Source organism: Coregonus clupeaformis, unplaced genomic scaffold (assembly GCF_020615455.1).
Source record: "Coregonus clupeaformis isolate EN_2021a unplaced genomic scaffold, ASM2061545v1 scaf0483, whole genome shotgun sequence".
NCBI lineage: Eukaryota > Metazoa > Chordata > Actinopteri > Salmoniformes > Salmonidae > Coregonus > Coregonus clupeaformis.
This window is the reverse complement of record NW_025533938.1, coordinates 30,001-42,971: the sequence shown is the minus strand read 5'-3', so window position 1 is coordinate 42,971 and position 12,971 is coordinate 30,001. Positions and strand designations below refer to the sequence as shown.

The following is a 12,971-nucleotide window of genomic DNA, read 5'->3' as shown; positions in this document are numbered from 1 at the left end:
ATTAATAGCTTGCTGTAGTTGGCTTTAGACCTTTAGGAGGATTCTGTAGCTGGCTTCAGACCTTTAGGAGGAGTCTGTAGTTGGCTTTAGACCTTTAGGAGGATTCTGTAGTTGGCTTTAGACCTTTAGGATGATTCTGTAGTTGGCTTCAGACCTTTAGGAGGATTCTGTAGCTGGCTTCAGACCTTTAGGAGGATTCTGTAGTTGGCTTCAGACCTTTAGGAGGAGTCTCTAGTTGGCTTGGTGAAATACCCTTCAGGTAAATATTTTTGCTTGTAGACAACAGCAGGGTCCTATGACCCAACCCTGAGGAACACCTACTGATACTTCATATAATTAATGCATCCACATAGATAGGATTGGTTTGCTCCTAGCAGAACTCTGTGCTTGCATTCTCCCTAAAGACCTTAAAAAAACAAGAAAATAGCGGTAATATTACAGTTGTTTTTCTGCCCTACTTGAGACACCATAGCAACAACAGAGCCAGTAACACTTCCTCAAAATAAGTCAGAATTAATCTAAGATGAATCAATACATCTGGAATTAATTTTGATGTTATTGCAGAGGAGTTCTTAGTCGGGCAATTTTCCATCTAGCTAAGACGTTTGGTGCACTACTTCTCAAGGTAAATAATGTGGAACTGGAGAAAATAACACATGTATGCATGTGTGTGTAGCCCCCAGGTGTCCAATAGGGTTAGGGTTAGTAAATGTATGTTGTGTGTGCAGCCCCCCAGGTGTCCAATAGGGTTAGGGTTAATAAATGTATGTTGTGTGTGCAGTTCCCAGGTGTCCAATAGGAATGCATTACAGTGAGTGTTCCAGATCTTGCTCAACCACCTGTCAGAGTCTCAACATTCAGGAGGTCTGTAAAGAGGAATGTGTGGACGGCTGCAGCTGCCCCGGTATGTACAGCACCCAAACAGTACGAAATGTGTGTGTTAACTCTCTCTAACTCTGTGTGTCAGTGGGTAAGGTGTTAACTCTCTCTGTGTGTCAGTGGGTAAGGTGTTAACACTCTCTCTCTGTGTGTCAGTGGATAAGGTGTTAACACTCTCTCTCTGTGTGTGTCAGTGGGTAAGGTGTTAACTCTCTCTCTTTGTCAGTGTGTAAGGTGTGAATTATCTCTCTCTGTCTCTCTCTGTGTGTCAGTGGCTAAGGTGTTGATTCTCTCACTCTCTGTTTCAGTGGGTAAGGTGCTGGATGGTGGTCTCTGTGTGGAGGTGTCTCACTGTTCCTGTGTTCACATGGGTCAACACTTCCCTCCTGGCTCCAGCATCTCACAAGACTGCAACACCTGGTACACACACAGACAAAGATGTGATGCTATCTGAGTAGGACAATGGGGTCTTCCTCTAAGTGATGCTATCTGAGTAGGACAATGGGGTCTTCCTCTAAGTAATGCTATCTGAGTAGGACAATGGGGTCTTCCTCTAAGTAATGCTATCTGAGTAGGACAATGGGGTCTTCCTCTAAGTAATGCTATCTGAGTAGGACAATGGGGTCTTCCTCTAAGTAATGCTATCTGAGTAGGACAATGGGGTCTTCCTCTAAGTAATGCTATCTGAGTAGGACAATGGGGTCTTCCTCTAAGTAATGCTATCTGAGTAGGACAATGGGGTCTTCCTCTAAGTAATGCTATCTGAGTAGGACAATGGGGTCTTCCTCTAAGTGATGCTATCTGAGTAGGACAATGGGGTCTTCCTCTAAGTGATGGGATTGTTAATGCTGTTTCTCTCCTCTCTTCTGTCTCCAGCATCTGTCGACATGGCTCCTGGGAGTGTACCAACCAAGGCTGTCCTGGTGAGACACAGACACACATACACTCCCTCACCCACAGACACACCCTCACCCACAGACACTCCCTCACCCACAAACACACCCTCACCCACAGACACTCCCTCACCCACAGACACTCCCTCACCCACAAACACTCCCTCACCCACAGACACTCCCTCACCCACATACACTCCCTCACCCACAAACACACCCTCACCCACAGACACTCCCTCACCCACAGACACTCCCTCACCCACAGACACTCCCTCACCCACAAACACACCCTCACCCACAGACATTTCCCTCACCCACAGACACTCCCTCACCCACAAACACACCCTCACCCACAAACACACCCTCACCCACAGACACTCCCTCACCCACAGACATTCCTTCACCCACAAACACACCCTCACCCACAGACATTCCCTCACCCACAGACACTCCCTCACCCACAAACACACCCTCACCCACAAACACACCCTCACCCACAGACATTCCCTCACCCACAGACATTCCCTCACCCACAAACACACCCTCACCCACAGACATTCCCTCACCCACAAACACACCCTCACCCACAGACACTCCCTCAGTGCTGTGTTGTGTGTCCCTTTGCAGGGGAGTGCTTAGTGACGGGCCAGTCTCACTTCAAGACGTTTGACAACAAGTTCTTTACCTTCTCTGGCCACTGTCAGTACCTGCTGGCTAGAGACTGCACTGCCAACCACTTCTCTGTCATCATAGAAACTGTTCAGGTAACTAACTTCCATCCCATATAAAAGTCCTGCCTACTTCCTGGTGCAAGTCACTGACTGTTTTTGAAGTTTATATAATCAAATTCATAAAAATGGGGTCGTTTAAAATATATGTAAAATTATATTCGTATTTGTGCATGAATTTACTTCTACCGGAAGCCTTTAATGAGGGTTTTTTGATTGCGGGTTTCTTTTCGAATCGAAACGGCATTGCGTAAAGTTACATTAATCCACAAATACAAATATAATTTTACATACAGAACCAGTCAAATGTTTGGACACACCTACTCATTCAAGGGTTTTTCTTTATTTTTACTATTTTCTACATTGTAGAATAATAGTGAAGATATCAAAACTATGAAATAACACATATGGAATCATGTAGTAACCAAAAAAGTGTTAAACAAATAGCCACCCTTTGCCTTGGTGACAGCTTTGCACACTCTTGGCATTCTCTCAACCAGCTTCATGAGGAATGCTTTTCCAACAGTCTTTAAGGAGTTCCCACATATGCTTGTTGGCTGCTTTTCTTTCACTCTGCCGTCCGACTCATCCCAAACCGTCTCAATTGGGTTGAGGTCGGGGATTGTGGAGGCCAGGTCATCTGATGCAGCACTCCATCACTCTCCTTCTTGGTCAAATAGCCCTTACACAGCCTGGAGGTGTGTTGGGTCATTGTCCTGTTGAAAAACAAATGATAGTCCCACTAAGCCCAAACCAGATGGGATGGCGTATCGCTGCAGAATCCTGTGGTAGCCATGTTGCTTAAGTGTGCCTTGAATTCTAAATAAAAAATAATATGCCATTTAGCAGACGCTTTTATCCAAAGCAACTTACAGTCATGCGTGCATAAATGTTTGTTTATGGGTGGTCCCGGGGATCGAACCCACTACCTTGGCGTTACAAGCACCGTGCTCTAGCAGCTGAGCTACAGACCGTGTCACCAGCAAAGCACCCCCACACCATAACACCTCTTCCTCCATGCTTTACGATGGGAACTACACATGCGGAGATCATCTGTTCACCCACACCACGTCTCACAAAGACACAGTGGTTGCAACAAAAATCTCAAATTTGGAGTCCAGACCAAAGGAGAAATGTCCACCGGTCTAATGTCCATTGCTTGTGTTAATTGGCCCAATCAAGTCTCTTCTTCTTATTGGTGTCCTTTAGTAGTGGTTTATTTGCAGCAATTCATGAAGGCCTGATTCACAGTCCCCTCTGAACAGTTGATGTTGAGATGTGTCTGTTACTTGAACTCTGTGAAGCATTTATTTGGGATGCAGTTTCTGAGGCTGGTAACTCTAACGAACTTATCCTCAGCAGCAGAGGTAACTCTGGGTCTTCCATTCCTGTGGCGGTCCTCATGAGAGCCATAGTGCTTGATGGTTGTTGCGACTGCACTTGAAGAATCTTTCAAAGTTCTTGAAATGTTCCATATTTACTGACCTTCATGCTTATTTGAGCTGTTCTTGCCACAATATGGACTTGGTATTTTACCAAATAGGGCTATCTTCTGTATACCTCCCTACCTTGTCACAACACAACTGATTGGCTCAAACGCATTAAGATGAAAATAAATTCCACAAATTAACTTTTAAGAAGGCACACCTGTTCATTGAAATGCATTCCAGGTGACTACATCATGAAGCTGGTTGAGAGAATGCCAAGTGTGTGCAAAGATGTCATCAAGGGTGCCTATTTAAAAAAATTCAATATATAAAATATACTTTGGTTACTACATGATTCCATATGTCTTATTTCATAGTTTTGATGTCTTCACTATTATTCTAGAATGTACAGTGGGGAAAAAAAGTATTTAGTCAGCCACCAATTGTGCAAGTTCTCCCACTTCTAGGGAGTTTTTCCTAGCCACCGTGCTTCTACACCTGCATTACTAGCTGTTTGGGGTTTTAGGCTGGGTTTCTGTACAGCACTTCGAGATATTAGCTGATGTAAGAAGGGCTATATAAAATAAAATTGATTGATTGACTTAAAAAGATGAGAGAGGCCTGTAATTTTCATCATAGGTACACGTCAACTATGACAGACAAAATGAGAAAAAAATATCCAGAAAATCACATTGTAGGATTTTTAATGAATTTATTTGCAAATTATGGTGGAAAATAAGTATTTGGTCACCTACAAACAAGCAAGATTTCTGGCTCTCACAGACCTGTAACTTCTTCTTTAAGAGGCTCCTTTGTCCTCCACTCGTTACCTGTATTAATGGCACCTGTTTGAACTTGTTATCAGTATAAAAGACACCTGTCCACAACCTCAAACAGTCACACTCCAAGCTCCACTATGGCCAAGACCAAAGAGCTGTCAAAGGACACCAGAAACAAAATTGTAGACCTGCACCAGGCTGGGAAGACTGAATCTGCAATAGGTAAGCAGCTTGGTTTGAAGAAATCAACTGTGGGAGCAATTATTAGGAAATGGAAGACATACAAGACCACTGATAATCTCCCTCCATCTGGGGCTCCACGCAAGATCTCACCCCGTGGGGTCAAAATGATCACAAGAACGGTGAGCAAAAATCCCAGAACTACACGGGGGGACCTAGTGAATGACCTGCAGAGAGCTGGGACCAAAGTAACAAAGCCTACCATCAGTAACACACTACGCCGCCAGGGACTCAAATCCTGCAGTTCCAGATGTGTCCCCCTGCTTAAGCCAGTACATGTCCAGGCCCGTCTGAAGTTTGCTAGAGTGCATTTGGATGATCCAGAAGAGGATTGGGAGAATGTCAAATGGTCAGATGAAACCAAAATAGAACTTTTTGGTAAAAACTCAACTCGTCGTGTTTGGAGGACAAAGAATGCTGAGTTGCATCCAAAGAACACCATATCTACTGTGAAGCATGGGGGGTGGAAACATCATGCTTTGGGGCTGTTTTTCTGCAAAGGGACCAGGACGACTGATCCGTGTAAAGGAAAGAATGAATGGGGCCATGTATCGTGAGATTTTGAGTGAAAACCTTCTTCCATCAGCAAGGGCATTGAAGATGAAACGTGGCTGGGTCTTTCAGCATGACAATGATCCCAAACACACCGCCCGGGCAACGAAGGAGTGGCTTCGTAAGAATCATTTCAAGGTCCTGGAGTGGCCTAGCCAGTCTCCAGATCTCAACCCCATAGAAAATCTTTGGAGGGAGTTGAAAGTCTGTGTTGCCCAGCGACAGCCCCAAAACATCACTGCTCAAGAGGAGATCTGCATGGAGGAATGGGCCAAAATACCAGCAACAGTGTGTGAAAACCTTGTGAAGACTTACAGAAAACGTTTGACCTGTGTCATTGCCAACAAAGGGTATATAACAAAGTATTGAGAAACTTTTGTTATTGACCAAATACTTATTTTCCACCATAATTTGCAAATAAATTCATTAAAAATCCTACAATGTGATTTTCTGGATTTTTTTATTTATTTTGTCTGTCATAGTTGACGTGTACCTATGATGGAAGTTACAGGCCTCTCTCATCTTTTTAAGTGGGAGAACTTGCACAATTGGTGGCTGACTAAATACTTTTTTTTCACCACTGTAAAAAATAGTAAAAATAAAGAAAAACCCTTGAATGAGTAGGTATGTCCAAACTTTTGACTGGTAGTGTACATTTTAAATGACCCCATTTTAATGATTTATTCTCCATTATATAGCAACAATGTCCTCCATCATGGATCTTAGTCTCTATTATAACTCAACTATATCCTCCACTATGGATCATATTCTCTATTATAACTCAGATGTGTCCTCCATTATGGATTTTATTCTCTATTAAAACTCAACTATGTATTCCATTGTGGATATTTTCTCTATTATAACTAAACTTAGTCCTGAATGATGAATCTTATTCTCTATTATAAATCAAATATGTCCTCCATTATGGACATTATTCTCTATTATAACTCATCTATGTAATCCGTTATTGATTATATTATCTTTTTAACTCAACTATTTCCTCCATTATGGATTATTTTCTCTATTATAACTCAACTTTGTCCTCCGTCACGGATCTAATTATTTATTCTAACTCAACTATTTCCTCCATTATGGATTATTTTCTCTATTATAACTCAACTTTGTCCTCCGTCACGGATCTAATTATTTATTCTAACTCAACTATTTCCTCCATTATGGATTATTTTCTCTATTATAGCTCAACTATGTCCTCCATTATGGATCTTATTCTCTATTATAACTCAACTATGTCCTCCATTATGGATCTTATTCTCTATTATAATTAAACTATGTCCTCCATTATGGATCTTATTCTCTATTATAACTCAACTATGTCCTCCATTGTTAATCTTATTCGCTACAATAACCCAACTATGTCCTCCATTATGGATCTACTGCCTTATTCTCTATTATAACTCATCTATGTCCTCCGTTATGGATCTTATTCTCTATTTTAACTAAAATGTATCCTCCATTGTTGATTATATTCTCTATTATAACTCAACTATGTCCTCCATGATGGATCTTATTCTCTATTATAACTCAACTATGTCCTCCATTATGGATCTTATTATCTTTTGTAACTCAACTATTTCCTCCATTATGGATTATTTTCTCTATTATAATTCAACTATTTCCTCCATTATGGATCTTATTCTCTATTATAACTCAACTTTGTCCTCCATTATGGATCTTATTCTCTATTTTACTCAGCTGTGTCCTCCATTATGGTTCATTTTGTATCATTCCGTCATTGTGCGTCTGTGTGTTTCAGTGTGTCTCTGTCCTCCATTTCTTCTCCATGTGTTTTAGTGTGCTGTATTATTCTTTGTCCTCCATTTAGCTTTGTGTGTTTCAGTGTGTCTCTGTCCTCCATTGTGGCTCTGTGTGTTTCAATGTGCTGTACAGTACAGTTCTCTGTCCTCCATTGTGGCTCTCTTTGTTTCAGTGTGCTGTATTACTCTGTCCACCATAGTGGCTCTGTGTATTTCCGTGTGTCCCAGTCCTCCACTGTGTTTCAGAGTGTTTTGTCCTCCATTTTGGCTCTGTGTGTTTCAGTGTGCAGATGAGCAGGATGCGGTCTGCACGCGGTCAGTAACTCTCAGTCTGCCACCACTGGAGGGGATGACAGTGAAGCTGAAGCATGGAGGAGTGGTCTCTGTCAACAACATGGACATACAGACACCTCTCAACCATGGTACACACACACACACACACACACACACACACACACACACACACACACACACACACACACACACACACACACACACACACACACACACACACACAATGTGTATCAGTTTAGTTCAGTGTGTCTCCTCTCTCTCCCTGTAGTTTAGTTCAGTGTGTCTCCTCTCTCTCCCCTGTAGTTTAGTTCAGTGTGTCTCCTCTCTCTCCCTGTAGTTTAGTTCAGTGTGTCCCCTCTCTCTCCCTGTAGTTTAGTTCAGTGTGTCTCCTCTCTCTCCCTGTAGTTTAGTTCAGTGTGTCTCCTCTCTCTCCCTGTAGTTTAGTTCAGTGTGTCTCCTCTCTCTCTCCTGTAGTTTAGTTCAGTGTGTCTCCTCTCTCTCCCTGTAGTTTAGTTCAGTGTGTCCCCTCTCTCTCCCTGTAGTTTAGTTCAGTGTGTATCTCTCCCTGTAGTTTAGTTCAGTGTGTCTCCTCTCTCTCCCTGTAGTTTAGTTCAGTGTGTCTCCTCTCTCTCCCTGTAGTTTAGTTCAGTGTGTCTCCTCTCTCTCCCTGTAGTTTAGTTCAGTGTGTATCTCTCCCTGTAGTGCGTTTCGCGGAGGAGGCGTGTGGGATGATAATGTCAGAGGTGTTTGTAGCGTGTCACTTCCTGGTGAATCCCCTCCCCTTCCTGCGGTTCTGTCGTTACGACGTGTGCGCGTGTTCTGATGGGGAGGAATGTAGGGTTAGGGTTCAGGCTCAAGTTTTCAGTTTTTTTGTCTTATTTCTTGTTAGTTTCACATTCAAAAATATTTTGCATCAGCAAAGTGGTAGGCATGTTGTGTAAATCAAATAATACAAACCCCCCAAAAATCCATTTTAATTCCAGGTTGTAAGGCAACAAAATACGAAAAATGCCAAGGGTGTGAAATACTTTGGCAAGCCACTGTATCAGGGGCCTCATTTATCAATATTGGGTAGAAACTATTGTAAAATACTACTTACCAACGGGATATAGAATGTTCTTACGCTTAGAACAAGTGTGATTTATCAAACAATCCTAGGAGTGTCAAACACACACCGGTAGGAGATAACCGCTGATAAATACTGATCCTTCTCAGCCTCAGTGACCTTGGCTATTTGCTTATCGAAACAACCCTAATTAACCATATGGTCAAAATCATCCCTTGAAAGCCATTGGCCAAGCCATTATACAACACCGTACCATGAAATAGCCTGCAACGGCGCAACAAAAAACGTTATATTTTTAAAGTAGGTCCTCATAAAGGTCCCATGCGATTGGTTTAGGGAAACTATATCTGATGAGCCAATCTGTACTTTCTGCAAAAAAGTCCCACCTGTCTCTAAAACGCACTATCTGCAAAATGCAGCATGTGCCAAATCTTCCAAAAGAGTGTCACGGTTTCGGCCGAGGCTGCCTCTCTCCCTTGTTCGGGCAGGTTTCGGCGTTCGTCGTCTCCGGAATTCTAGCTGCCACCGTTGTATGTTCCATGTTTCCTGTTTGATTAGTTTTGTCTGTTAGCCACACCTGTCTTGTGTTATGTCTCATTAAGCACCCTATTTAGTTTCCTTGTTGTTAGTGGAGTGTTGTGTGTAATTGTTTCGTGTCAGGTGTTTGTGCGTTACCCGTGTTTAGGTACGCCAGTTACGATATAGCTTCCTCCTCGGTTGAGGAGAGTTTTTGCGCCCTGTGTTTGTGCGCTCGTGTTTGACGCCTGTGTGCGTCTGTTTGGCCTCTGGCCGTTTTGTATTATTTTTGCACTCGCTAGTAAAGTCTTGTTGGACTGTACATCTGCTTCTGCGCCTGATTCCACACCACACCATTTCTAACACCGTGACAGAATTACACACCCGACATGGAATCAGCAGGAGCCGAAGCAGCCCGACGAGACTGGAGGTCCAGGTTCGGGAACAACAGGACCAGATACAGCAGATGGGGACCGCCCTGCAGGAGGTGATCACCACGCTCCGAGGCTGGGGAGCGCCTCCACCACCTCCCTCCCTGCCTGCACCATCGGCCAGTCCGCCCATTCCAGCGCCGGCACCGGAACCCCCGAGGAATCCGACTCTCTCCCGAGGGCCTACGACGGAACCGCGGCTGGGTGTCAGGGATTCCTCCTCCAGGTGGAGCTGTACCTGGCCACCGTACACCCGGCACCCTCGGGCATGAGAGCGTGTCCGCCCTGATCTCCCCTGCCTGTCCGGGAAGGCGTTGGAATGGGCCAACGCGGAGTGGAGGAAGATCGACGCCGAGACTATCACCTACAACGAGTTCTCCCGCCGCTTCAGGGCGGTGTTTGACCATCCCCCGGAGGGAAAGCGGCGGGGAGCGTCTGGTCTTCCCTCCGGCAGGGGAGGAGGAGTGCCCAAGAATTCGCTCTCGAATTCCGTACTCTAGCGGCAGATGCAGGGTGGAATGAGCGGGCCCTCGTCGATCTATACAGATGTAGCCTACGAGAGGCGTCCGTCGGGAGCTGGCCTGTAGGGACACCAGTCTCTCTTTCGACCAGCTGGTCGACATGTCCATCAGGCTGGATAACCTATTGGCCACCCGCGGGACGTCCTGAGGGGGGTCCGTCCATTTTCACCCTCCAGCGCCTCCGAGCCGTGTCCTATGGAGCTCGGGGGCGCTGGCGCTAGAGAGAGGAGGAGTCGGTTGGTTAGGGGGGTCCATCCACTGCACCAACTGTGGTCGGGGAGGACACACCGCGGCTAGGGTGCTGGGGATGGCCTCCTAGGGAGGATAACGACAGGTCCCGCACTGGGGATTCCCTCCAGGTGAGTAGGCGCCCCACTCACCCAGAGCTCACTGTTGCCCATTTTTGGATGCCTGTGCGTTTTCCACAGGTAGCACCTCATTCCCAGCATAAGGCGCTGGTAGATTCAGGCGCGGCTGGGAATTTTATTGATAAAAAGTTTTGTTTAGCGTTAGGGATTCCCCTTATTCCTGTTGATGTTCCTTTCCCCGTTCATGCCCTAGATAGTCGTCCGTTGGGTACGGGCTTAATCAGGAGGTCACGGCGCCACTTAGGATGTGTGCGCAGGGGGGATCATCAGGAGATGATTCAGCTGTTCCTGATTGACTCTCCTGCGTATCCGGTGGTGCTGGGCATGCCCTGGTTGAGTACCCATAACCCAGCTATTTCGTGGCAGGAGAGGGCTCTGATGGAGTGGTCTGCTCAGTGTGTGGGTAGATGTTTGGGCGTTTCCGTAGGGGCTACCTCGGTGGAGAGTCCAAACCAGGTGCCCGCATTGCACGTTCCCCCTGAGTATGGGGATTTGGCTATTGCGTTTAGTAAGGCGAGGGCGACGCGGTTGCCACCCCATAGGCAGGGAGATTGTGCGATAGACCTTCAGGCAGGAGCTGCGCTCCCACGGAGCCATGTGTATCCTCTGTCTCAGGAGGAGAAGAAAGCTATGGAGATTTACATAGACGAATCTCTGAGACAAGGATATATACGGCCTTCCACTTCCCCTGCGTCCTCGAGTTTCTTTTTTGTGAAGAAAAAGGATGGTGGTTTGCGCCCGTGCATCGATTACCGTGGTCTCAATCAGATTACGGTGAAGTACAGTTATCCACTCCCGCTGATTGCGACCATGACTGAGTCGTTGCATGGGGCGCGTTTCTTCACTAAATTAGATCTCAGGAGCGCGTACAACTTGGTGCGCATCAGGGAGGGTGATGAATGGAAGACAGCCTTTAGTACCACCTCGGGCCATTACGAGTATCTGGTCATGCCATACGGGTTGATGAACGCTCCGTCAGTTTTCCAATCATTCGTGGATGAGATCTTCAGGGACATGCAGGGGCAGGGGTGGTTGTGTACATTGATGACATTCTCGTGTACTCGCCTACCCGTGTCGAGCATGTGGCCCTGGTGCGTAGAGTGTTGCGGAGGCTGGTGGAGCACGACCTGTATGTGAAGGCAGAGAAGTGTCTGTTTTTCCAGGAGTCGGTCTCCTTTTTGGGTTATCAGTTGTCTGCGTCAGGGGTGAAGATGGAGGTAGACCGGGTGTCGGCCGTGCGTAATTGGCAAACACCAACCACTGTGAAGGAGGTGCAGCAGTTTTTGGGGTTTGCAAATTACTACCGGAGGTTTATCCGGGGTTTTGGACAGGTGGCAGCTCCCATCACGTCTCTTTTGAAGGGGGGTCCGGTGCGTCTGCAGTGGTCGGCCGAGGCGGACCGGGCGTTTGGGAGGCTGAAGGACCTGTTTACCTCGGCCCCGGTGCTGGCGCATCCGGATCCCTCTTTGCCGTTCCAGGTAGAGGTGGACGCGTCAGAGGCCGGTTTAGGAGCCGTGCTTTCACAACGGTCTGGCGCGCCACCTAAACTCCGCCCCTGTGCCTTTTATTCTAAGAAGCTCAGTTCGGCGGAGCGGAACTATGACGTAGGGGACAGGGAGCTGTTAGCCGTGGTACAGGCTCTAAAGGTGTGGAGGCACTGGCTTGAGGGGGCTCAACTCCCCTTTCCTCATTTTGACGGACCACCGTAACCTGGAGTACATCCGGGCGGCGAGGAGGCTGAACCCTCGCCAGGCAAGATGGAGTATGTTCTTGACCAGGTTTACTTTTTAAGATCACGTACATCCCTGGGTCACAAAATGGTAAGGCAGATGCGCTGTCTCGGCGGTATGACACGGAGGAGAGGTCCGTGGAGCCCACTCCCCATACTGCCTGAGTCGTGTCTGGTGGCACCGGTAGTGTGGGAGGTCGATGCTGAACTCGAGCGGGCGTTACGCACCGACCCTAGTCCACCACAGTGCCCGGAGGGTCGGAAGTACGTTCCGCTCGAGGTTCGGGATCGATTGATCTATTGGGCTCACACGTCACCCTCCTCTGGACATCCGGGTATCGGCCGGACAGTGCACTGTCTTAGTGCCAAGTACTGGTGGCCCACGTTGGCAAGGGATGTGAGGGTTTATGTTTCCTCCTGCTCGGTGTGCGCCCAGTGTAAGGCGCCTAGACATCTGCCTAGGGGTAAGTTGCTACCCTGCCCGTTCCACAACGACCATGGTCCCACCTCTCTGTGGACTTTATAACAGACCTTCCCCTCTCCCAAGGGAATACTACCATCCTGGTCGTTGTGGACCGGTTCTCTAAGGCCTGTCGTTTGCTCCCCCATGCCGGGTCTTCCTACTGCCCTACAAACTGCCGAGGCACTGTTCACCCATGTGTTCCGGCACTACGGGGTACCCGAGGACATTGTGGCTGATCGGGGTCCCCAATTCACCTCCAGAGTCTGGAGAGCGTTTATGGAGCGGTTGGGGGTCTCGGTGAGCCTCACCT

General features: G+C 46.8%; 1 protein-coding gene across 1 annotated transcript in view; it reads left to right on the top strand.

Moving 5' to 3' along the window:
* Positions 1-794: 794 nt before the first annotated feature.
* LOC123484884 (von Willebrand factor-like) overlaps positions 795-12,971 on the top strand; it is a 12,732-nt gene continuing 555 nt past the window's right edge. Inside the window, exons 1-6 of the mRNA XM_045215613.1 lie at positions 795-904; positions 1,188-1,299; positions 1,756-1,802; positions 2,400-2,536; positions 7,557-7,695; positions 8,270-8,401. Coding sequence (XP_045071548.1) covers positions 802-904; positions 1,188-1,299; positions 1,756-1,802; positions 2,400-2,536; positions 7,557-7,695; positions 8,270-8,401 — 670 coding nt within the window. The 5' untranslated portion in view covers positions 795-801. The remainder of the gene's footprint in view (positions 905-1,187; positions 1,300-1,755; positions 1,803-2,399; positions 2,537-7,556; positions 7,696-8,269; positions 8,402-12,971) is intronic.